The 27,100-nt window shown below is 40.7% G+C and overlaps 1 protein-coding gene across 2 annotated transcripts in view; it reads left to right on the top strand.

Annotated features, from left to right (window-relative positions):
- Nucleotides 1-3,153: 3,153 nt before the first annotated feature.
- Nucleotides 3,154-27,100, top strand: part of LOC5576378 (homeobox protein Hox-C3a) — a 94,768-nt gene continuing 70,821 nt past the window's right edge. Inside the window, exon 1 of one of the 2 annotated variants that reach the window (XR_002500323.1) lies at nt 3,154-3,551. Coding sequence is in view for 1 of the 2 variants with exons in the window: in XM_001662551.2 (XP_001662601.2) it covers nt 3,277-3,551 (275 nt within the window). In the remaining variant the exon portion in view is untranslated. The remainder of the gene's footprint in view (nt 3,552-27,100) is intronic. The other variant, XM_001662551.2, reaches the window with a different exon arrangement.

Raw genomic sequence — 27,100 nt, 5'->3', positions numbered from 1 at the left:
TATTGGTCTTGCTCTTCTAGGTATGGAAAAAGCATTCGATAGTGTTCGGCATGAAGGTTTGATTATAAAATTTAAAAAAAAACTTTGTTTTTCCAACATATATCGTTAGAATAATCCAAGTTATCTGGCAAATTGCACACTTCAGGTTAATTATCAGAACTCCAGGTCTGAAAGACTTCCTGTAAGAACTTCACAGATGTCGAATATGTATATCATTCAAACATTTTGCATTCCAAACGTGAACAGTTAATAGTAATACTGAGAATTTTTTTGCTATTGGACTGCGCAGTCAGTCTTCATAAGTGAAATAGTGTGAATAAAAGTGCGAAGCTGCATCGAAAAGTGTTGGTGTTTTCGGATAATTTATTTTTTGATTCACGGAAACAGAGTCCGCTGATGACGCTTTCTCAATTTAATGCAATTGTGCTCTTATATTGGTGATTGCGCACATGTAAAAACTAGTGCGATATTGTGAATTTCATGAATTATTCAATTTTTGGTATAGTCTCCCAAACCTTACTAAAAGATGGTCAAAATTTACCCGCAGCACAAATTCCATATGCTTTTGCCGCAATATCCACGTTGTCTCAACATGTGACGAACTTATTTCTGCATTTCTCATAAAGAACTATGAATTCGAATCTTTTTTTTTCTTTGACTGTGGCCACGCTATGTCTAAACCAGCAGACTATGCAAATCGAATGTACCTCGAATTTTTTCCAGCTAGATATCAGTATTTGCTCCATAAATTCATTATCGGAAGGTTACAAAATATTCTATCGGTGATTTTTTTTTTCATACATTTTGTATGGGCTGAAATGTGTAGGAAAACGTGAGTTTCATTCATTTGCATAGTTTTAATATAAAAAATAGCTAAAAAGTGGAAAAAAAATCAAAATTTCACCGATGGAATATTTTAAAACCTTACGATTATGAAAATATAACCCAAGTACTGAACTTTAGCGGAAAAAAATCCGAGGTACATTCGATTTGCATAATCTGCTGGTTTAGACATAGCGTGATGTGGGTAAAGTTGATCGCCAAAGTAGATTTTAATTTGAGCACCATAATAATCCAGCGGTGAATAAAATGCGCAATATTCACCAAGAAATTTTCAGCATTTATTTACACAAAAAAAAAAGAAAATTTGCTACAGGATTGAACATTGCAATTGATTAAAACATTGAGCAAAATATTCATCAATTCATCGAAAACAAATTCTAGGAAAGGTTAAAAAAAGTGATGTCAATGTGCATTATGAAGGTGACTAAATAGGTCTAAATACTATTTGGAAAATCCTTCAAATTGAACAAGACACCAACAATTATTTGAAGAATTTCCAGCAATCAAAAAACAAAATAGTTGGCTATAATATTTTTTTTCCGAAAATTCAAAATTTACATCGACGTATCAAAAAATACTTAAATTGTAAACATTACAATGCACATTCTGTTTCTCTTCTATTTTGAAACATTTATAAAATTGAAAACCCCGACTTTGTTTTTACAAAAAGCTTGCATATTTCTGTTTCCCTGGTGGGTCACGAGAAAAAAACCTGACGGTTAGGTGGGTCGCGCATGCAAAAAGATTGGGAACATATGATGTGTATATTATCTGCAATTATAATCAATTTGGCATTAAACTTCCAAGAACACAATCATGGCAATTAGATGCACTGATCACTCTATAGCAGGTTCCAGATACTCTTGGGGAAGTGGCCAATCAGGCACTTGTCCGGAATCATATAAAAAGGGTATCAAACTACAATTTTTGAAGTTGATGCTTCCGGAAGCATTTTCAGAACCATCAGCTACCATAATTACTCTATAGTTGGTTTGAGGTGCCCGGAGGAAATAACTTTTAAAAATCTTGAAATTTATATGTCCTATTGATTAGGTCCTACTTGGCCACATCCTTGGCTCCAGTAAATGAGTTTCTAACGAGCCTTAATGCGTCCGCCGGCATCCAATTTTCAAATGTTTCTGAACTCAATCAAAATTGAAACATCCACAAATATACAAGCGACAGAAAAATGCGATTTTGAAATGACCACAAAAACTTCGGAACATCTCCGGTGCCCGTTGACTAATATGCACGACCGAGCAAGTTACTTTTTAGCAAATTTTTCGTCTAATGATTCCGGATGCAACCAATTTCATCCTTTTTTTAAGTTATAAGCATTGGAATGTAGGCAAAATATTACCTATTTCAATCATTTTGTTTATTCCTTGTAATTCTAATTGTCTTTTGAGAACATTTGAATCACCACCGAACAGCTGAAAATTTCACATAACAATATTTGTATTGTTAGAATGGTCAAAAGTATATGAAATATTGAATTTTTATTTTTTTTTTCTGAATTTTGCATCTCCCAAATGTCCACTTTATATCGAGCTAACTGTAGGCGTTTTGTTATCTCTTGTTCGAGAAATTTATTAACAAAATGTTTTAAAGGTTACATGCTAGATTTATAACTTTTTCACACAATGTAATTGCATGATCTTAGATAAAATAATGCTTTTGTCGCATATATTAGTTTTATGATAAATTCCTTTACTGAATTACAGAGAGAATGATATTGATATCCGTTATTTGCTATTGTTACCGAATATTACAAATAAAACGCAAAATTTAGTGTATATAAATTCGCATTGGTAGATTTACATATACGTCAGAATAAATTAACATGCAATAAAGAGTATTGTTGCCATAGAATTGATTCCGAACAAAAATACAAAACACGTACATCACTCAATTCTCCCGAATAGCAAAAATCAAAGAAAGTTATAGGTATAACAACTGTTTATCTTTCTCTATGTTTTGCTAAAGGTATCGGATTCAGAATGAAACTTTGCGTAATGGAGTTGGGCAGCAAGCAGAGTATCGAAATTAAAATATATAATTTGGTATTCATCATACGGTAATTTGAAATTAACGTGTTTGTTATAGTACCAATTACTGGGCTCTATATTCTGCCATATTGATTGTACAAAAACAATTCGTAGCTCCGCCCATCGTTAAGAGTTGTATCCGCCCATTCGAATAAGCGATAGGCCAATACCAATCATATCAGTGCTCGAAAGCGCATGGCCATTGATATGGCCCTACACGAAGAATGATTTACTCGTTCTTTTTGTCCAAAGCGAATTTCGTTTCGATTCAGTGCAACATAAACCACCGACCGGTATACGACGCGAATGCTGTGTTTTATTATTTTCTACCACATAAATAGTAAGTGAATTTCAGAAGATTATTAATTGCTAGTGATAAATAAAAATGTCTCATGAAATGGAAGTGACTGTGGAATCGCCGGAGAGTATTGATATCGATCGTAGTGCGCCATGCCCTGAAGCGAATAATTTTGCCGCGGGTATTACCGATGTGCAGTGCAGTAATTTTAGCTTTCGTAACAAATCTTCCAATAATGCAAGCTCATTTCGAATCGAGGCCATATTGGCCAGTGCTAGTGATACTAAAAATGAGTCTCCGAATGCGCCAATGAATAAGGATTACAAATTGGATGCTTTTTTGAATGACGAGTCATATTCAGGGTAGGTAATGAAGTGTGTTATACATGTACACTATTATTAGTATTTTTTACCTTATTATAGTGGTTTCCGCCCATCGCAAGTTAGACAGAATCCATTTATTACAAAACGCTAAAATTGGAAATTGTGTTTGACCGACCGCAAACTAGGTGGCTGTAGTGCGCAAACGTCAAACTCAAACTAAAGCGATACGAGCGCCGCGGGTGATCTGTTGGCCAACTATCAAATATTATAATTGAGCGTTTTTCTTCAGTGCGAGGAAAATAATTCAAGTGTTATGCCTGTTTGTCAGTGATATACATGTACATTTATAAAATGCAAATTTTGATTTTCAATTTGTATGACACGGTATTTATTTAACTGGCAGTAGAGTATGAACGTGATACACGTACAAAAAAGTATGGGAGCACTGTAGGTGCCCTATTGATGAAACACTATATTTTTTAATCAAATGTGGTCATTGGCAAGTGTGTAAAAAGTTTCCTTTGTTTGTCTATGATTAAAGATTCAGAACAATATTCAGAAAGAATGTAGTGTTAAATAGATCGATAATGTAGCCAAATTTTAGCAAACTGATTTTAGTAAAGCAAATAACCATGAATATTAATACAGAAACCACTGACAAACAGAGGTCACACTCTCATCAATGTCCATCAACCACCTTTTTGACGATTGATTCGAAACTATAGTAGGTGGTCAATACACCACCTGCAGCGCTAGCATCGTTTTTGGTCGTGTTTGACGTTTAAACACTACCGTTTACACCAGTGATTCCCAAAGTGGGCGAATTCGCCCCCCTGGGGGCGATTTTCAGGTCCAGGGGGGCGAAAATTTGCAAAACTGAAATTGGGGGGTGTTAGCTGTTAGAAGTTTAGTATTGTTAGTAGATCATTAATTCAAACCTATGAGTTTAAATACTAAAGTGAACGTGAAAGCATGCAATACGTACCACCCTAGCTCAACTGTTATAAACCCAATACGAGTACACTAAACATTACGAATTTACGAACTACACACAACATACATACACAGAAAACGAAGTTGTAACAAGATTCGGTTAAATGTACAAAAGCAAATCTGAATTAGTATCCAATCGATTGCCAAGAAATATAAACGGAAATTTATCGCGCGTGAAGTTTATTTATAATAAAGAGTTATTAGGTGAAAATAAAAGGTGTTTGTGATATCAGAATTATCAGTGGAGTTCTTGGAGTGAAGGAAAGGACTGTCTAACGAAAATTGGAAGGATTAGTGACGGGATCAAGGAGTGATATTAAAGGAAGAATCAAAAGGATTGAAGTTATTGGATTGGGAAAGAAAAACGAACGATTTTAACACAACGTAGGGATCTGTGGAATTCGGTACTGAAGCTAAAACTCAACCCACGAACCTACAATCCCCAACATTGGTGCCGTGACCAGGATCGGCGGTTGAGTTGGAAGTGTCATTGGCCGTGAGGACAATTGGGTCATTGTTGGATGGAATTTGGACTTTGGACGGAACGGAACCATTTTTGCTAAAGTTTTGTGAGCGGAAATATTTCAACAATTGTGAAGTCGGTCTCTCTCATCGATATCACCAAACGGATTCGCTAGCAAGACTCACGGTGGGATACTTGCTGAAAATATAATTCAAGGCCTAATTGAGGTAGGCCACAGGTGAGTGGCGCTCCTTTTCTTCAAAATCCATTGAGTGGTGCTACCGAGATTCTCTTTCTCCTTTCCTGTGAGGTACGTGATCGTTGTATCCACGTCTTGCTACGACGGCTGCGAGGTGCTTAGTGAATTTGCTTCGACAATCAACACGCACGGGGGATAAACAACATTACCGTTGTGGACTGGATCGTCGTATGCGAAGTAAGGCCAGCGCGCGATAGTGTTTGGAATAGATAGAGCCGAGTTTGGATTGATCTGTGATCGATTGCTGTGCATACATTGCAACGTCGGTTGGATTCGGTTGGACTCGTTGTTGGAGCACGTGACTGGTCGGATTACTAGTACTAATAGAGACTACGAGGAACGGTATACATCCATGCCGTTGTTTACATCTAGATCCTGAAGTACACAACATACAAGGCCTATTGTCGACAGGCCTCAGGTGAGTGCCTGTCCAAGTATATACCCTTATCGTTGTGGTGCTTCTGGTTCTTTTTCACCCTTTCATGTGCTTGCTGGGACGTTCGTCAATTGAGCTGTCGGTGTATTGGATTGTTTACGTCTGGCTCGATCTTGGACGAGATTGCGCTGCGCTGACCAGTGGTTAGGAGCAACAGAAGGCAACTATATCTATACCTACAAGCAGCAAAGGTTTGGCAATCGCGAGACGGGGTAAGCGAATATTGAGCATTCTTTGGATTCGTCATACGGAGTGCGTTTAGTGGTTTACTTCAAATTGCACATACATTTTTGGGCGGTGCGAGGCGAAATTATTTGCATTTAATCAAGGCCTGTTGTAGACAGGCTACAGGTTAGTAGCTGTCCAACCGTCATATACTGGTTTGGTGGTGCTGCGTAAGATTTCTTTCTCTTTCATTGGGCTGTTGGAAGCGGTAACGGATTGATCGACCTAGATAACTTGGACTGGGATCAATTGCAAGGATCAGCTACAAATACTATTGGGTCACGGGGGCCGGAGTTTGGGCGATTTCATTGATTATACAAGGCCTGAATTGGACAGGCCACAGGTGAGTGGCTGTCCATTGATTGTACAACCATATCGGCGGTACTTCCTGGTTCTTTTTGGTTTATTATTCTCGGTCCCTGGATTCTTCACGTTTGGCTGATCTGATAGTGTGGGTATGGCTGGAGGAATTAAAGACAAAATCAAGAAACGCGAGCGCCTTTTTGCGGCTCTGCGTCGACATGTTCAGTTTCTGGATAGTTATAATCCAGAAGCGCAGCAAGGGCAAGTTCAGTCTAGGCTGGACAAATTAGAGGCAACATGGGAGGAATTTGATGAGTTGCAGGAGCAAATTTGTGAATTAGACACGGAAGGCGAATTGGAACAGGAGACGAACAACGCATACGCTGTATTTGAGCGGCAGTATTACGAAATTAGGGCTGCTTTACTGGCAAAATTGGCACCTGCTCAACCAGCGCCAAATTTGGATAATTCAATTCGGAACACCAGTGCATTGGGGATGCACACAGGGGTTCGCCTTCCACAAATTTCGTTGCCTGAGTTTGATGGGGATTACAAAGGGTGGCTCTCCTTCAAGTCAACCTTTGTATCGTTGATTCATGATTCTCATGAGCTTAGTGATGTGCAGAAATTCCATTACTTGAAATCTGCATTGAAAGGGGAGGCAGCCAAATTGATCGAGTCACTAACGATCACCAACGATAATTACGTCATTGCATGGGAGACCATTACGAAGCGTTATTCCAACGACTATCTGCTGAAAAAGCGTCACCTTCAGGCACTTATGGAGTTTCCAAAGATTGAGAAGGAAACGGCGGTAAGGATACACGGATTGGTGGATGAGTTCGATCAACGGTTGAAGATCTTGAAGCAGCTGGGTGAGAAAACGGAGCATTGGGGAGCGATGATCGTCCACTGGATGTGCTCGAAGCTGGACACACACACGTTGCAGCTCTGGGAGGACCACGCTGCCTCCTTGCGGGATCCAACTTTTGCATCGTTGGTGGACTTTTTGGAGAAACGAACGAGGGTATTGGACGCTGTACAATCGAACTGTAGTAAGGAAATCAGTGTAGCACCGAAAGTTACAGTGAAACGGGAGCGGTTCGCTGTACATACGTCCGTGGAAAGTGGAAGGAATGATCCCGTATGCCAATGTTGCGGCGATCAGCATTATCTGGTACGGTGCTCCAAGTTTCAGAATTTTGGGCTAAAGGAGAAACTGGATTTCGTGAATAGCAAACGGTTATGCAGCAACTGCTTCAAGTCTGGTCATTGGGTACGAGATTGTAATTCCAAATTCAACTGCAGAACGTGTGGCAAAAAGCACAACTCCCTCATTCATCCTGGCTTTCAAGCAAACGGTGGAGGTAGCAGCAGCGGTAAAGATAATGATTTCAATAGTTCGGCAAACGGTGCAAAAAGACAGGATGCAGCTAGATCGCATGTCGCAGCAGAGATGGTGGAGGAAAATCAAGAAGAAGCAATAGAAAGTTCTTCTGCTGGATCCTACAGCATTGGAACGAAGCAGGGAGGTTTCAGTTCCAGTGTATTCTTGTCTACAGTTGTAGTATCGATACGCGATCAGCATGGTGGCAAGCAGCTAGCTCGTGCCCTGCTGGATAGCGGCTCACAGGTGAACGTGATGAGCGAGCGGCTCTGTCAAGCATTAAAACTGAAGCGGAGAACAATATGTGTCCCCATAACGGGAGTTGGGCAGTCGGAATCGACAGCGAAGCATGCAGTTAGCGCAATGGTTAGTTCTCGAATAACGGAGTTTTCGGTCGGATTGGATTTCTTGGTTCTGCAACGTGTGACTGCTGAGCTGCCCTCAACAACGGTATCAGTTTCCCACTGGAAAATCCCAGATAAGCTTCAGCTAGCAGATCCGCAATTCAATGTCAGCGGTCGCATCGATCTGCTGCTTGGGGCTGAACATTTCTTCCGTTTCTTATACGAGAGGGAGATGAAGCGAGTTGTTTTGGGGCCGGAATTACCAGTACTCGTGGATTCCGTATTCGGATGGATCGTAGCCGGCAGAGACGCTAGTCTACAGCAAGAGAAATCGGTTCGTTGTTGTACGGCAACTGCCGTCGGAAACCTCGAGGAATTACTCGAAAGGTTTTGGAGAGTGGAGAGCTGTGAAGAGCAACCGGCTTGGTCCAAGGAAGAACAGGACTGTGAGGAGGATTTCAAGCATACGCATTCAAGATCGGAGGATGGGCGATACATTGTTCAGTTGCCAAAGCATGTCGGCTTCGAGCGAATGATGGGGGATTCAAAGGTATTGGCACTGGATAGGTATCGGAAATTAGAGAACCGATTAGAAAGGAACCAGAGCATGAAGGAACAGTATCATGCTTTCATGAAGGAGTATTTAGAGATGGGACACATGAGAAGAATTACGGAGGGAGAACTGGATGCTGATTCAAACAAGGCAGATCAACCGAAGGCATTCTACTTGCCGCACCACGCGGTATTGAAGGAATCGAGCACCACAACCAAGGTGCGCGTCGTTTTTTGATGCGTCGGCGCAAATGGATAGCGGATACTCACTCAACGATATTCTTTTAAAAGGACCCGTTATTCAGGACGATCTTCTGAATCTACTAGTTCGATTTCGTAAACACGAAGTGGCGCTTGTAGGAGATGTGGAGAAAATGTACAGGCAGGTTCTTCAGGATGTCAATGACCCTCTTCGTCTCCGAATATTTTTCCGCTTCTCCAAGGAAGAACCAATCAATGTCTACGAACTGCTAACGGTGACGTACGGGCTGAAACCATCATCATTTTTAGCAACACGCGCTCTCAAACAGCTTTCTATCGACGAAGGATCCATGGATTCTCCAGCAAAAAGCGCTTTAGAAGAAGATTTTTACGTTGACGACTATATTGGAGGAGCAGCTAGCGTTGAGGATGCCGTCAGTCTTCGTGAAGAGTTAACGTCGTTGATGGCAAAGGGAGGATTTCCCATACGGAAATGGTGTTCTAATCGCCCCGAAGTATTGGCTGGTATCCCCGTGGATCAGTTGGGAACTAATCTTTCCATTACATTTGATTTACAACCCGATGAAAAAATCAAAACCTTGGGGATTACTTGGGAGCCGAAAGCCGATCAACTACGGTTCCTATTCAGTGTGGATGATAATGGAGGAGAATGGACAAGAAGGAGAATTTTGTCAGCGATAGCCAAACTGTTTGATCCCCTTGGATTGATCGCTCCTGTAGTTGTGACAGCAAAAATTATTATGCAGGAGTTGGCTCTACTTCAAACCGGATGGGATTCTCCGGTGCCTTTGCAGTTAGAGCAGAAATGGATGCACTTCCATGGCCGTTTGTCTAAACTGGCTGAATACAGCATCCCCAGATTTGCGTTTATAACGGATTACGTCGACGTACAGCTACATTGTTTCGCCGACGCTTCAGAATTTGCGTACGGAGCGTGTTTATACGTTCGCTCTGTAGATCCACTCGGCAGCGTACGCATAGAGCTGCTCTCCTCTAAATCTCGGGTTGCTCCTCTGAAACGGCTGACAATCCCAAGATTAGAACTTTGCGCAGCTAGAGAAGCTGCACGTCTTTACCGAACAGTCACCATGGCCCTTGCGATGGACAGCGTCAAGTCATTCTTCTGGTCGGACTCAACCGTTGTCTTGCATTGGTTGAAAGCTCCGCCAAATACGTGGAAAACCTTTATCGCAAATCGCGTTTCCACCATTCAAACTATTACGTACGGGCATCTATGGCAACACGTAGCGGGAAAAGAGAATCCCGCTGATCTTGTTTCTCGGGGAATGCCTGTTGAGGATTTCCTAAAGAATGATCTATGGAAAAGTGGACCTGTCTGGTTGAAGGAGGCACCTGCTTCATGGCTGATACAGTACTCTGAATCTCTTCCACCTGAAGTGGATTTGGAACCTCGTATCGTCGTTCAAGCTAACACTGCATCATTGGAGCCAAATTTCATCTTTTCCCTACGATCTTCACTACTTCCGCTCGTCAGAGTAGTGGCTCGCTGCTTGCGATTTATGAACAACTGCCGGCGTCCGACACAACGAAATGCCTCATTATTTCTTTCAACACAAGAAATCGCTGCCGCAAAAACTCTTCTAGTGCGTTTGGTTCAAGAAGAGTCGTTCCCAGAAGAAATTAAATCGTTGAAGAAGAGGTTTCAAGTTCCACCCAAATCATCATTGAAACTTCTTCGGCCCTTTATTGACAAAGATGGAATCATTAGGGTTGGCGGCCGTCTTCGTCACTCCCTTGAGGATTACACGACCAGACATCCCGCAGTACTTCCGCAATCTCACATCTTCACTCGCCTGATTATTGAAAGTTATCACCAACAAATTTTTCATGGAGGACATCGAGCAACACTAGCGGTAATAAGGCAGGAGTTCTGGCCAATTCATGGAAAAAGAGCTGTAACCTCTGTTTTACGAAAATGCCAGCGCTGTTTCCGTTTCGATCCCAAGCCTATTCAGCAACCGATGGGACAGCTTCCGTCAGCCCGAGTGCGCCCAGCTCGGCCGTTTTTGATAACTGGTGTTGACTACTGCGGGCCCTTCTATTTAAAGCCCCCGCATCGACGAGCAGCTCCCCATAAAGTGTACATAGCCGTGTTTATTTGCTTCACAACAAAAGCCATCCATCTTGAGCTTGTTATGGACCTATCTTCGGCTGGATTCATCTCAGCGCTTCGCAGATTCATCGGCCACCACGGATGTCCGAAAGAAATGCATTCCGATAATGCGACAAACTTTCAAGGTGCCAAGCATGAGTTGCATGATCTCTACAAAACTTTGCACAGCAAGTCGGGTCAGACTGCTATTGGGACTGAACTGTCGCAGCAAGAAATTTCGTGGCACTTCATACCCCCTCGAGCTCCCAATTTTGGCGGATTGTGGGAAGCAGCTGTCCGCTCCTCAAAAACTGCTCTGAAAAAGGAAATTGGCTCACACCAGTTGACCCACGAAAATTTTTGCACTCTATTGGTGCAGATTGCCGCCGCCCTCAACTCAAGACCCCTATCGCCATTATCAGATGACCCCTCTGATATAGATGCCCTCACCCCAGCCCATTTTTTGATCGGGACTTCCATGAAAGCCCTTCCTGATCCTGATCTGACAACCATACCCTCGAACCGCCTAACCCACTATCAGCAACGACAACAGATGTTTCAACGCTATTGGCAACGCTGGACCCAGGAGTATCTCACGGGACTTCAACAAGCGAGTAAGCATGTTCAACCCACTCCTATCCGCATCGGGAACATCGTGGTAGTTCGAGAAGACAACATACCTCCCCTCGAATGGCCATTAGCGAGGATAATCGAAGTTCATCATGGCGCAGATGGAGTCATAAGAGTTGTCACCATACAAACGTCCAAGGGAACGTACAAGCGTCCTGTGAACCGAATTTGTCCATTACCCATAGAAGACAAAACAGACGTTGAAGATTAGCTGGTAATGTTAGTATTGTTAAAAATGTTAGTAATAATGAGTTGAAACAAGTTTCAAGGGGGCCGGTAATGTTAGCTGTTAGAAGTTTAGTATTGTTAGTAGATCATTAATTCAAACCTATGAGTTTAAATACTAAAGTGAACGTGAAAGCATGCAATACGTACCACCCTAGCTCAACTGTTATAAACCCAATACGAGTACACTAAACATTACGAATTGTAACACTTAAATGTTTTGTGCCAGTCTAATAATATTCCTTTTTGTTCGTAACCAAAAGATCAGCAAGCTTCAAGAGTAGCTTTGTGCCCAAAAGAGTAAAGCTTAAGTAAGTGTTGCGCAAGGTGCATAACCAAAGGCGAATGAACTGGACGCTTAGGAAACAATCGATAAGTTATGGAATTTTCCGCAAATTAACTTGTACCTGGTACTTTGAAATTCGAAAACCCACCAATCGGGAAAAGCGATTCAGTGGAAAGTTTTTAGATTATTTTGAGTCCTCCAGAGCTGACCAATAAAAAAGATCGTACAAAAAAGACTGTACACGATTAGGTGGAAATTACGTCGTAGCTTTAAGGCTCGAACAAGTTTATTGTGCGCTTTCCATTTTATTCTGGTGGAGTCAGTTAAAGTGAACGGATCATTTTCCGAAGTAGTAAGCTTTTCTTTAAAAGTGAAAGTCTTTGTTCGAAAGTGAACTTATCGTTAATTTGTGAGCTTTGAATTCGAACTCGAATATTTTGAATTTTCAGAGTTTAAATAGTTTGACCGGTAAATTGAATAAAGTGAATAATTTATTGTGATTAGTCAGGCAGCGTCAAGCCCATCCAACGTGGGCAGCTTGTCCAGGCTGGTGCAAATTGTCCCTGGATTGTCCTGAGTCACTTCGAGTCCACGTGATCGGGAATCGCCCACGTGTTCCAATAGGTGTTCCGACTACGGAGTTCCTTCCTGTGTCTAGCCGAAGACTGTTCCGACTAGTGGGCCATTGTGGGTGGAAAATCTCGTCCAACAAGCGTTTCCCCCGAATCGATAAGCTCAGACGTGAGCTTGTGCCCAAGTGTGTGCTCGAGTCGCCGATCTGTAATCGAGTAGAATTATCGACGATTGGACTCGTTTCGCCAAAGCGTGAGGCGTAGAGCAACAACAACCCGCTCTAACTCCACCAACCGCCAGGGACGCCTCTACCCTGAAGATCGTGCCCACGCGCGAGTCTACCGTATAGCGCACGTTCCAATTAGAATCCGACGAAGCTCTCCTGCCGTCGAGGGACGATCAAGCCATCGCCGTTGGAGCACCACGCCGATGCAGTTAAGGTCAGATCCACACTAGCTTTTGAACAGATTGATTGTATCCGCAAATTGTATATATAGAATAAGCTAAATGAGTTAAATGCGTGACGTCACCAGACAAGTTACTAGGTTTTATTTGAATGTTCACAATAAATTGAGAGCTTGCATATTTTTTTAATAGGTCCTATGCAAATAACTCTCTAAATTCATTTTTCTAAAATAAATTCGTTTAAATTGACTTAGTTTCATAATATTTATTTCGAGTTCGGATTGAAAACGACTCTACTATTCTTTTACGTTTAGTTTTAGTAATTATTTAGATTTGTTGGTTCCTTAAGTTAAGACTTTTTCTGCCGCTCAGTTCTGGTTGACTTTTTCTTTTATTTTTTGGTTTAGTTTCCAGTTTTCAGTTGGTTTGTAGTTAGATTTCCGTTCATTTGTCCTTTCGTGTGTGCCATTTTGGAGTTTTTGCTTCTGCATTGAACTATTTGCGACCTGCCCTGAGAAGGGTGGTCTCATACCGGGCTTTGACAGAGTAACGGTCCTTCGGAAGTCGAAGGTGGCGCTAAAGCCGTTGCTTGAGGAGCAGAGAAGAACGTTACATTTTGGCGCCCAACGTGGGGCCTTCGAAAAGCAATAGTTTCACATTTCAAATCAAATTAATTATTTTTCTTTGACTGGCTTTGTACATATTGAATTAAATTCATTGCTTAATTGAACTCTTACATAGTATTTCCAGTTACTTTCTCAACATATTCTGTCAATTTCATTTTGTTTTTTCAGTATATGCGCGGCTAGGTTTAAGTTTGATTGATAATTTCGGTAATTAGTGATTAAGTTCGGTCGGTTATTAGTTTTGGTTTTCGGTTATTAGTGTCGGTTTTCGGTTATAAGTATTATCGGTTTTGTGTAAAATTTTCAGTGAATTGTGTTTGAATTTGTTAAAAAAAAATCTTTAATTTAATTTTTTTTTCTTTTGAATTGAATTTTGGTTTGTTTGACAATGGAGTGGTATAAAATAAACGCGTGTTACTTGGACGAAAGTGAACTTAATTATGAACTTTTGTTACGTGACTATTCTACGCGAGGATCGCTCGAAGAACATAGACGAGATCTCCGTGCGTTACTTCGTGATCCACAATCGGAACGATTAGTGCGAGTAACGGAGCACATGATGGTTGATGACCTCTGCACAGTACCAAGGAAGTTGAAGGAGATTGCGGACATTCTGTTTCGTGGATCTGATCCTTCATGCCTTTCTCGCTTGGTGCACTACCACCAAAGGATTCGACGCTACCAGCCTCGTACTCGTCGTCAGCAAGAAGATGTGCAGTACTTGCTCGATCTGATTGCAAGGATAACCATGCATTATTATGGCCTTAACTTTGACGATACAGTGCGTTCAATACCAATTGCTGAATCCACAGTTCGGGTACCTCGGTCAGACGGAAATACCGCAGGTGCACCGTTCAGTGTGATCATTGAACCTCAATGCATTTCCGAAAATCCCGCTGTCGAACATGAGATTACGCAGCGTAATCAAGAGTCTCCCTGGTTGATGACCTGGAATGAGGCAGAAGAAGCGGTTGGAGGAAACATGGAACGATCGGATGATACGACGGGTGTGATACCAGCACTCGTTGAAAATCTTTTGAATTTTCGGAACGAGGATCGAACACGGACCACCGGAGCGGTTCCGCGTCAAGCAAATCCATCGGATGCCTCCCTAGAGCAGTGTGGTAATCCTTCCTCAATAGCACATGGAGATGGTCCTACCTTTGACCATGCACCGAATGACCACGGAGTGCAGACTGGAGCGGTAACTGAACCAAACGTGTTCCGTCCGACAATTCCATTGCGGGGAATGTCGGCGACTATCGATCGTTCAAGGTCTGGTTGTTCGACGCCAGTTCCGAACCCTATCCGGTCTAGTCCGGTATCCAATGCCGTACCTGAAAATATAAATTTGCAGAATAATGAGTATGTCCATATATCCGAGATTTCAACGTACGTCCAGAGATGCTTCGATCAGTTGGTTCGCCAGAGGTTCTCAACGGTTCGGTTGGACCCAGCCGTTGATGCACTTTCGAATAATCTGGCCGAAATGAATTTCCATCCTAGGACTCAAGCTCTACGTGACAATCGGAATACCAGTGTAAATCAGACATTCAGATTCCCTGATCCTTCGCCTCCGTTGCAGTTATCTGGTCCTACTTTGGAACATCGTAGTACCCCTGATCCAAATCCAAGTGGCTGGAATACGATGAATTCCACTAGTCGACCAAGAAATGATTTCCGATCCGCAGCTAACTCTGGTGCAGGAAACGTCACGTTTGCTCCGATGAACCAGATGAATTCTGGCAGGTCGTCTACAAGCGTTTACCCCAGACGTTTGCCGCATCAGCAGTGCAGCATAATAGAGAAGTGGCCGAAGTTCACTGGCGATACCAATTCGGTCCCTGTCACGGATTTTCTGCGACAAATAGACATTTTGTGTAGATCGTATGATATTACAAAACCAGAGTTACGAATGCACGCCCACCTACTTTTCAAAGATGGCGCGTATGTGTGGTACACAACGTATGAGGAAAAGTTTACGTCGTGGGAAATGTTAGAATCTTATCTTAAGATGCGGTATGACAATCCCAACCGGGATCGCATAATTCGCGAAGAAATGCGTGCAAGAAAACAAAGACCTACGGAGTTATTCAGCGCCTATCTTACGGAGATGGAAATGCTAGCCCAAAGAATGATGAAAAAGATGACTGAAGCTGAGAAGTTTGAAGTCATTGTGGAAAATATGAAGCAATCGTACAAACGTCGACTTGCGTTAGAACCAATTCACTCGATTGAGCATCTGGCGCAATTATGCTTCAAATTTGACGCTCTCGAGTCGAATTTGTACTCAACTGCAGCACATTCGAGGCCAGCAATCAATCAACTAGATTGTGACGAGAATTACGAAGATGAACAACGTGAACTTGAGGAGACGGAAGAATTGAACGCTCTTAAGGCGAGACTCAATAAACGGTTTCCAGTGACCAAGCAAACCCCCGGAGATAACAAGGATAAAACTAAGCAAACGATGTGTTGGAATTGTCAAGGCGTTGGTCACATGTGGCGAGAATGCGATAGAAGAAAGACTATCTTCTGTCACATCTGTGGATTAGCCGATACTACGGCCTATAGGTGTCCAAACAAACACGAGTTAGGCCAAAAAGAGGAATTGCCAAAAAACGAGTAGGCGTGGGCAATTCTGGGAATCCATGCCCTCAACGCAACGATCCAGAGGTTCCCAAACCCTTCTATAACATCTTCAATAATGTTCATCAAATCAACACAAAGTTTCATCGTTGTCCACACTTGAAAGTCAAGATACTCTCAGAAGAAATCGAAGGCCTTGCAGATACTGGCGCAAGCCTAACGATAATTAGTTCGGTTGACTTAGTTAACAAATTAGGTTTGAAAATTCATCCGATAGCTGTTAAAATCTCGACAGCTGACGGTACAGCATACCGATGTCTAGGCTTCGTCAATGCACCTTTCACATATCAGGACAAAACTCATGTGATTCAGACAGTTATTGTTCCAGAAGTTTCAAAATGCTTGATATTGGGCGTGGACTTCTTGAATAAATTTGGATTTCGACTTCTTCCTCCATCTCCAGCAACAGTAGCAGGAGGTCAAGATGAAACAAGTAGTTCAAACACCATGCCATTTGCAGATGACTACTTTGGAGATCGCAGTAAAGAAGTTTGCTTCCAGATCGTGCCTAGTTCGGATAATAATTTGTCAGATCCTACGGAAAACATCGATGAGAGTTTGGAGATGCCAACCGTAGAATTACCACAGAAGACCTTTGAAACCTTAGATGACCTAAGTACAGAACATCTCCTTTCGGACATGGAAAGAAAAGCCTTGTTTGAAGCGATCAAGCAGTTACCAGAAACTCAGGAAGGCAGCTTGGGTAGGACGCAGTTGATACAGCACCGTATTGATCTGTTACCAGATGCCAAACCCAAACGTATTGCATATTATCGCTGGTCACCTAATGTCGAAAGTGTCATCGATGCCGAAGTGGAACGAATGGAAAAGTTAGGAGTTATTGAGGAGTGCCATGGTCCAGTTGATTTCCTCAATCCGCTTTTACCCATAAAAAAGGCAAACGGTAAATGGCGTATATGCCTGGACTCCCGCAGGCTGAATCAATGTACCAAGAAAGATGACTTTCCATTCCCGAACATGATGGGAATTCTCCAGAGAATTCCCAAATCAAAATACTTTTCGGTGATTGACTTGTCGGAGTCATACTACCAAGTGCCGCTCGAGGCTTCAGCGAAGGACAAGACTGCGTTCCGTACGAACAAAGGTTTATACCGATATACTGTCATGCCATTCGGGTTGACAAACGCCCCAGCAACCATGGCCCGATTGATGACGCGTGTATTAGGTCATGATTTAGAGCCATATGTATACGTTTATTTGGACGATATTATTATCGTGTCCAACAGTATCGACGAGCATATAAGGCTTATTCAGATCGTGGCAGAGAGACTACGTAGAGCAGGATTAACGATAAACCTCCAAAAAAACAAGTTCTGCCAAAAGAATATCAAATATCTAGGCTACGTATTATCGGAAGAAGGTCTGTCCATGGACGTAAGCAAAATTCAACCGGTTCTCGATTACCCAGCTCCGAAAACGGTTAAAGATATTCGCCGGTTATTAGGACTTGCCGGATTTTATCAGAAATTCTTGCCAAACTATTCGGAGATTACAACCCCTATTACGAATCTGCTGAGAAAGGGAATGAAAAAGTTTCAGTGGACTGAAGAGGCAGACGCTGCTCTCCAAAAACTTAAAACGGCCTTAGTATCTGCTCCCATATTGGCAAATGCAGATTTTTCATTGCCATTCATAATTGAGACTGACAGCTCTGACTTGGCTGTAGGCGCAGTGCTAGCTCAAGTTCATGACGGAGTACGCAAACCTATTGCGTACTACTCCAAAAAACTTTCGAGTACTCAGCGACGCTATAGTGCCACAGAGCGTGAATGCCTTGCAGTTCTCTTGAGCATTGAAAACTTTAAACATTTCATTGAAGGGTCGCAATTCATCATCCAAACTGACGCGATGAGTCTAACGTTCCTAAAGACTATGTCCATCGAGAGTAAGTCTCCAAGAATTGCTCGATGGGCGTTAAAACTCTCAAAATACGACATGCTCTTGCAGTATAAGAAAGGGAGCGACAACGTACCTGCCGATGCACTCTCTCGTGCAGTTAACACTATTGATGTGACTTCTAGTTCGGACCCGTACATCACCCAACTAATGAAGATGATTCAAACCGTACCCGAACGTTATCCCGATTTTCGTATATCAGACGGAAAGGTCTATAAATATATAATTGGTTCTACTGTATCTGAAGATCCATCCTTCCGCTGGAAATACGTTGTTCCAGTTGTTGAAAGGAGAGACATCATCAGAAGAATTCACAGCGAAGCCCACCTAGGGTTCGTCAAGACACTTTCCAAAATTCGCGAAAGGCATTATTGGCCACGCTTAGCTTCAGACGTTAAGCGGTTTTGCAGCCAATGCGAGATATGCCGTGAATCAAAAACACCTAACATTAACGTTCAACCAATTTGCGGAAAGCCCAAGCATTGTTCTCGCCCTTGGGAACTAATATCAATGGACTTCTTAGGCCCCTATCCAAGGTCAAAGAGAGGTAATGTTTGGTTGCTTGTGGTTAGCGACTTTTTCTCAAAATTCGTCATGGTACAATGCTTGCGTTCTGCGACAGCTGCGTCCACTTGCAATTTCGTTGAGAATATGATTTTCAATGTATTCGGCGCACCATCAATTTGCATTACAGATAATGCAACAGTTTTCAAATCTGAGCTGTTCCAGAAAATGTTGCAAAGATTCTCCGTGACCCATTGGCCCCTGTCTGTCTACCACCCCAGCCCTAATCCAGCTGAGCGTGTCAATAGAGTCATCGTGACAGCCATAAGATGCTCGTTGAACAGAGAAAAAGACCACCGCGATTGGGATAAGGATGTACACCAAATCGCGAAAGCTATACGGACTAATGTTCATGAAAGTACGGGTTTCAGCCCCTACTTCCTTAATTTTGGGCGAAATATGATAAGTTCTGGTAGTGAGTACGAAGCCCTGCGAGAAAGCGAATCACCTAAAAGTCCCCAAGAAGTCAGCAAAGACATGGAACTTCTTTACAGCAAAGTTAAGGAAAACTTGCTTAAGGCGTACCAAAAGTACAGCCATCCATATAACTTGCGTGCTAATCGGAAACACCAGTTCGAGAAAGGAGACGTGGTGTACAAGAAGACCATGTATCTCTCAGACAAGTCTCGAAATTTCGTAGGCAAGTTTGCTAACAAATTCGAGAAAGTTCGCGTGAAAGAAGTCGTTGGTACGAACACCTACGTCTTAGAACGTCTGGATGGCCAACGAATAGCAGGAAGCTATCACGGGTCATTCTTGAAACGAGCGTAATACGTAAAGCTATGTCGGTCCTTCGCGAAAAGGTACATAAACAACGAAACTATTACTGAAAATACTCAATGAGGTTCCTAAACTACGTCCAATGTTCGAGATGTCAGCTAGTTCTGTTTCCTCACATTGTCGACTAAAAATATTCTGTCCAAAAACACAAGCTATGACTGCATTACGGCCGCGTAATGCATATACTACTTCAAATCTAAAATACACATCTGTGGTGCAACGATGCAGTCCGATCTGAGACGTCCTAGTGTTCCCTCGATCGTTGACGAACTGATAAGCAACTTTAAAACAACAAGCTATGACGGTGCATCCTAATAGGCACATAAACCAAAAGTTTGCAATGAAACACTCTTTGAGGTGAAAAATACATATTGCCGATGTTCGAGAAGTCATCCTAAAGGTTTCCTCACATCGTAGACCACTTTTAGGCAGTAGACTAAGTCAAACAAACCTAGAATAGAAATCCAATTAGAATTTTGTTTATCTCGTTCCGTTTATATTCGTGTTGAGCTGTGTTGCATTGCTTGCAACTTATATAGGTCAATGATGCACTTCGTTGACCTTGACCCAAATCGAATAATTTCACTTTGTTTACAAATTGCAATAGCCCGGAATCACAAAATCTGTTCAATATTTCCAATCTTTAACCATAGATTTCATCCACAATTCACTTTATAGTTAGCATAAAATCGTTTCACAGTAGTTTCCGTCGTCGAATCGCAGTTAAAATCATTAATTTTGAAGAAATTAGGTAGAATTAGTTTACCTCTATCCCATCAGCACAGCTCGCGTTCGTTTTTTGTGTTGATCGATTTCGTGTTTCGTTTTTGACAGATCGTCAAAAAGCTTTCGTGTTAGAACCCGGTACTGAAAGTTCGGGATATGTGTGAAGCGTTTGTCGAGATGTTTATGCGTTCGTGATTCGTGTTTTTGCTATGACATTTTGAAATGAATGATTGCGGTTAATTAATTAATGAGTGATTTCGCGTATGATAAGTTATTAAGTAATCATGTATATTTTCAGACCATTGTTCTGAAGTACGTTGGTTATTCGGAAGAAAATATGCTCAGACATTTCTGAGGGTAATTCGGTTTTAGTCAGTAATTCGTTAGTTGAAGATGCTCAGACATTTCTGAGGTAAATTCGGTTTTAGGTATTAGTTTTCTCAGACGTCTCTGAGGTCATTTCGGTTAAGATAAGTTGGTTGAATGAGTACGGTTGTTTGTAAAGCATGTGAGAGTTCAATATGGCATAGCAGGACCAATCATTTGTTTGTATTTGTTTAGTTTACTAGTTCTGAATTCTTGTATGTTCTTCGATGTAGTTTGAATTAAATTAGAGTTTGATGTTTAATCTGTGAAATTAATAAAAATTTTGAAATTAATTTCAAAATTTTTATTATTATTAGTGTAGGCGAATATGTAACACTTAAATGTTTTGTGCCAGTCTAATAATATTCCTTTTTGTTCGTAACCAAAAGATCAGCAAGCTTCAAGAGTAGCTTTGTGCCCAAAAGAGTAAAGCTTAAGTAAGTGTTGCGCAAGGTGCATAACCAAAGGCGAATGAACTGGACGCTTAGGAAACAATCGATAAGTTATGGAATTTTCCGCAAATTAACTTGTACCTGGTACTTTGAAATTCGAAAACCCACCAATCGGGAAAAGCGATTCAGTGGAAAGTTTTTAGATTATTTTGAGTCCTCCAGAGCTGACCAATAAAAAAGATCGTACAAAAAAGACTGTACACGATTAGGTGGAAATTACGTCGTAGCTTTAAGGCTCGAACAAGTTTATTGTGCGCTTTCCATTTTATTCTGGTGGAGTCAGTTAAAGTGAACGGATCATTTTCCGAAGTAGTAAGCTTTTCTTTAAAAGTGAAAGTCTTTGTTCGAAAGTGAACTTATCGTTAATTTGTGAGCTTTGAATTCGAACTCGAATATTTTGAATTTTCAGAGTTTAAATAGTTTGACCGGTAAATTGAATAAAGTGAATAATTTATTGTGATTAGTCAGGCAGCGTCAAGCCCATCCAACGTGGGCAGCTTGTCCAGGCTGGTGCAAATTGTCCCTGGATTGTCCTGAGTCACTTCGAGTCCACGTGATCGGGAATCGCCCACGTGTTCCAATAGGTGTTCCGACTACGGAGTTCCTTCCTGTGTCTAGCCGAAGACTGTTCCGACTAGTGGGCCATTGTGGGTGGAAAATCTCGTCCAACAAGCGTTTCCCCGAATCGATAAGCTCAGACGTGAGCTTGTGCCCAAGTGTGTGCTCGAGTCGCCGATCTGTAATCGAGTAGAATTATCGACGATTGGACTCGTTTCGCCAAAGCGTGAGGCGTAGAGCAACAACAACCCGCTCTAACTCCACCAACCGCCAGGGACGCCTCTACCCTGAAGATCGTGCCCACGCGCGAGTCTACCGTATAGCGCACGTTCCAATTAGAATCCGACGAAGCTCTCCTGCCGTCGAGGGACGATCAAGCCATCGCCGTTGGAGCACCACGCCGATGCAGTTAAGGTCAGATCCACACTAGCTTTTGAACAGATTGATTGTATCCGCAAATTGTATATATAGAATAAGCTAAATGAGTTAAATGCGTGACGTCACCAGACAAGTTACTAGGTTTTATTTGAATGTTCACAATAAATTGAGAGCTTGCATATTTTTTTTAATAGGTCCTATGCAAATAACTCTCTAAATTCATTTTTCTAAAATAAATTCGTTTAAATTGACTTAGTTTCATAATATTTATTTCGAGTTCGGATTGAAAACGACTCTACTATTCTTTTACGTTTAGTTTTAGTAATTATTTAGATTTGTTGGTTCCTTAAGTTAAGACTTTTTCTGCCGCTCAGTTCTGGTTGACTTTTTCTTTTATTTTTTGGTTTAGTTTCCAGTTTTCAGTTGGTTTGTAGTTAGATTTCCGTTCATTTGTCCTTTCGTGTGTGCCATTTTGGAGTTTTTGCTTCTGCATTGAACTATTTGCGACCTGCCCTGAGAAGGGTGGTCTCATACCGGGCTTTGACAGAGTAACGGTCCTTCGGAAGTCGAAGGTGGCGCTAAAGCCGTTGCTTGAGGAGCAGAGAAGAACGTTACAGAATTTACGAACTACACACAACATACATACACAGAAAACTAAGTTGTAACAAGATTCGGTTAAATGTACAAAAGCAAATCTGAATTAGTATCCAATCGATTGCCAAGAAATATAAACGGAAATTTATCGCGCGTGAAGTTTATTTATAATAAAGAGTTATTAGGTGAAAATAAAAGGTGTTTGTGATATCAGAATTATCAGTGGAGTTCTTGGAGTGAAGGAAAGGACTGTCTAACGAAAATTGGAAGGATTAGTGACGGGATCAAGGAGTGATATTAAAGGAAGAATCAAAAGGATTGAAGTTATTGGATTGGGAAAGAAAAACGAACGATTTTAACACAACGTAGGGATCTGTGGAATTCGGTACTGAAGCTAAAACTCAACCCACGAACCTACAATCCCCAACAGGGGGCGAAAATACTGAAAAGGGGGCGAAAGTTGAATCAATTGAAAAACAAATATAGATTCAAAGTTTGTAAGAGACAAACAAATTTTAATGATAACATATACATCCGAGGAAGAACTTATTTGGCACCTAACTATTTCATCTGTTCTTTACCTCTAAACGTGCTCAATGGTTTTTGCCAAAAATAATATTGAATGCATTTTAAAATAAGAAAGTACGTAAGAACTTAAGTTTTTATTATTTCTCACGCATTTGTTAAACTTCTTTTTTTTTGATGTTATTGATCTAAGCTTCAAAAAAATCTAAATTGAACGTTGTATTTCAGTGAATGTAGAGTTGAAAAAAATCTGGGTTTACTGATATTTTTTATATTTTGTATGTAGATTGGACTATTTCCAGAACAGTCGAAAATGTATTACCCAAAATTTCGTAAATTTTATTTCAACAACTTAAGAAATATTAGAAAAAAAGACAAAAAAGCAGAATGTGAGCTAAAACTTTTTCGGTAATAGCAGATTAGCCAGGATAATAGATTTGTTGAAACAAACACAATTGATGCATATGATAGATATTGTATGACTCTTTTATGGATATACAAATAGAATACACTCTTTTTGTTTTTTTTTTTTTTTTTTGAAGCATTATGATTGACTGCTACTCCGTTTCAATTTGACCAATTTTCGGTATACTTCTGATATTGATCCATACTTCAACGTAAATTTAACGCGTAACACAAATTTACACTGTTACTTCAAAAGGGCCGATTTCTCTTTCACTAATAACTGCGCAAAACTTGATAAATCTGTAATATTTCTTATTAATGAAGCAAAATAAAGTGATTCTTCATTCTTCAGCACAAAAATATGTTGCGAATAGAGAATCTGTTTTCTGCAATTATGCCAAGAGAGCAACGATGGAGAGAAATCAACGATTGCAGATAAGCCCTTATGAAAAAAAAATATGATGAAATGTTTAAATTTCATACCAGGGGGGCGATTCCAAAAAATATTGGTCTCAAGGGGGCGAAAGTCAAAAAAGTTTGGGAAACACTGGTTTACACCTATCCCGTCAGCCAAACACGGTGATGTTAGCATTGGGCGCAGATTTATTCTAAGTGTTACGTCTGTTTGTCTGTAGTTTAACGCTTGTGCACTACCGCCCTCTATTCGCTGTTGGCCAAATACGGTATTTCTTGCATTGGCGTTAATGTTTGCGTGAGCATTTTTTGAATTGATAAATGAGTCTATTTTTTGCGCAGAAAACATTGCAAAAGACTCTGTTATATACATCTACATATAGGTATCTTTCGAGCAGATGAGCGACCACGTTCAGAACCGTGGGTAGGATAAACAATTTCAATATTTGCTAAATGTTATCAAAGAACGGAATATTCATAAAATTATTCATTCTAGAGTATTATTAGCGTAACATTAACAAATTAAGCGCATTTTGATGAATGATTTTGAGTTTAAGGAAACATTTTTTTTTCTATCCGTAAATAATTACGGCACTCTACGGTACAAGGATTAGGATTAGTTCAACAAAGATTGCTCTTGGGATTTGGCAAGGATTTGTCCGGGGTGATCAAGGAAAACTTTAACGGAGTGCTCTATGGAATATATGGAGCAATTTCGTAAGGTACACTACCCACCATAAGTATGGAATCGCATAAGCTAGTATTGCAACACCCCAGTTCAATATTGCAGCCAGATTTGCACAATATCGGTCATATCAGCTGATGGCTGATGGACTAAAACTATCAATATCAGTTGCGAACTATCAATATCACTTGGATCTAACAACCAACAGCTGTGATGCGACATCGCACTCTAGATCACAATCACTGCAGAATGAGTGATCACATGGTAATTACCCACGCTATTAATGTTTTTCAGTGACCAACACACAGTTTCAATCCGTCTGCAGCACTATCAAGAATATCGTACTGATAAATTGCCATTTTATTTGCTTAATTTAAGGCTAAACTTGAGCCACCAGTGATATCCATAGTCTATCGCCATCAATGCACTGGTGATGGAGTAGAGAGCATGATGTTGATGTGATATGGAATGATCCGAATTGTATCGCAGTCGGCCTGTACAAATCAGCAAATTGCAAGCGTTGATAGTGACAGCCTGCAGCTCTGATTGCAGCACCCCAAAAAGTTTAGCATCACCTAAACATTATATTATTTATGATGCAGTATTTAGAAATCCTTACTTCCTGCAAAGTTTCGGTCTTCAGACAAAATTGTTCACCAGCCTTATGACGTTCATGAAATAAAGTTTTGGATGCGCAATTTTGTCACTACGTGGCGCTAGTGTGCATGTAATTTGGTTTGAAAAATTGGTTTCAAACGGATATCTCAACATCCAAATGAGCTAAAAGGTTGGTGTCTTCGGCAAAGTTATTTAGCAGATAAAGGACTATCTGGCGATGAAAAATCTGATTGATAATTCATCCGCTCGATGGCACTAGTGGCAAATTGTATACAATCATCGGTATCTCAAGATCCTTGTTAGCTAGAAGGTTGGCAAAGCTGTTCAGTAGATCAAGGGCTATCTGGCGGTGAAGAGTCTGATTGAGAATTTTTCCACTAGGTGGTGCTGGTGACAAATTTTCTCCAATTGTTTGTATCTCAAGATCCTTAGAAGCTAGAAGGTTGGTGCCTTCGGCAAAGCTATTCGAGCTAGTTCGAGGGCTATTTGGCAGTGAAGAGTCTGATTGGAAATTCATCCTCTTGGTGGCGCAAGTAACAAACACATCTTCAATCTTCTCTACCTCAAAAGCCTTATTAACTAGAAAGTTGGTGTCTTCGACAAAGTTATTCACCAAATTGAAGACTATCTGGTGGTAGAGGGCCTGAATGAAAAGTTATCTACTAGATGGCGCTAGTAACAAATTTTCCCCAATTGTTTGTATCTTAAGGATGGTCTCTTTGGAAGAGATGTTCAGCATATGAAGGACTTTCTGGCGGAGAAAAGTCTGAATGAGAATACATTCGCTAGGTGGTGCTAGTAAAAGAAATGTTAAATATACAGTTCGGACTCGATTATCTGGCGACTCGATTATCCGGAATTTTTTACTCCATTATACGGAGTATGTTTTTTTCTGTTTCTGTTTTTTTTTCTGTTTTTATGCATAAATTTGAGATAATTTAGTATTAGAAATTATACAATATGAATGGTTTAGCTGTGCTGGACTTAGGTAAGAGAAGGGGGGTTCCAAAGAAGGGATTTTTGTGTATGCTGATCAAAAAAATTTTGATCCCTAATGATCCTAGAAATAATTCATGGCAACGCCACTGCATCATATAAATAAAACATCGAAAAAAGATACAGTCGACTTTCCACATCTCGATATAGAAGGGACCATCGAGATAGGGAGAGATCGAGACATAGAACAAACTTTTAATTAGATTGAAAGCCACTCTATTGTCAGGAAAATAGGAAAATTAATAAACAACCACACGTCATTGCGTTTTTCTACATTATTCAGATTCACGAAAATTTGGTCTAATATCCAGATAATGGGCATATCGACAAATGGAGAAAACAAATCGGGAATGAAAATCACATCGCTATATGGAGAAATCGAGATAAGGAGGATATTGAGATATGGAGAGGGAAATTGTATGCAGAATGAAGAGACTGAAGAAATCATCGACATCGGCAGAGATATCGAGTTGTAGAACATTGAGTTGTGAAGAATCAACTGTAATATTTAATTTCTTTCATCGCAGAAAGCTTTTTATATCTGTAAAAGTAATCAGACCATTAGTTGTTTGCAAATCTGGTTAAAATGATCAGAATGAATTATCTTATATATATGGCGGAACCATTACCATCATCATAATGAACACCTAGCAAATAAACTCTCAATAATATTTTTCACCTCCACAAACCATTTTTTCACTGAATTCAACAAAATCTCGCTAAAAATTTCAGCAAGGCAAAATTGTACTTCAATCATCTACTCGTAATAAAACTAGTAACACATTTTATTGAATTTCCAGTATGTCAAGAATTTCGAATCACCGTCAGAGGGCTATCTCATATATATCATATATATCATATGCCGAACAGCCCTGCCAAAGACACCAACCTTATAGCTGATAAGCATGTTAGGATACAG

The sequence above is a fragment of the Aedes aegypti genome, chromosome 2 (assembly GCF_002204515.2).
Source record: "Aedes aegypti strain LVP_AGWG chromosome 2, AaegL5.0 Primary Assembly, whole genome shotgun sequence".
NCBI classification, from domain to species: Eukaryota; Metazoa; Arthropoda; class Insecta; order Diptera; family Culicidae; genus Aedes; species Aedes aegypti.
This window is presented reverse-complemented; position numbering and strand designations above follow the sequence as displayed.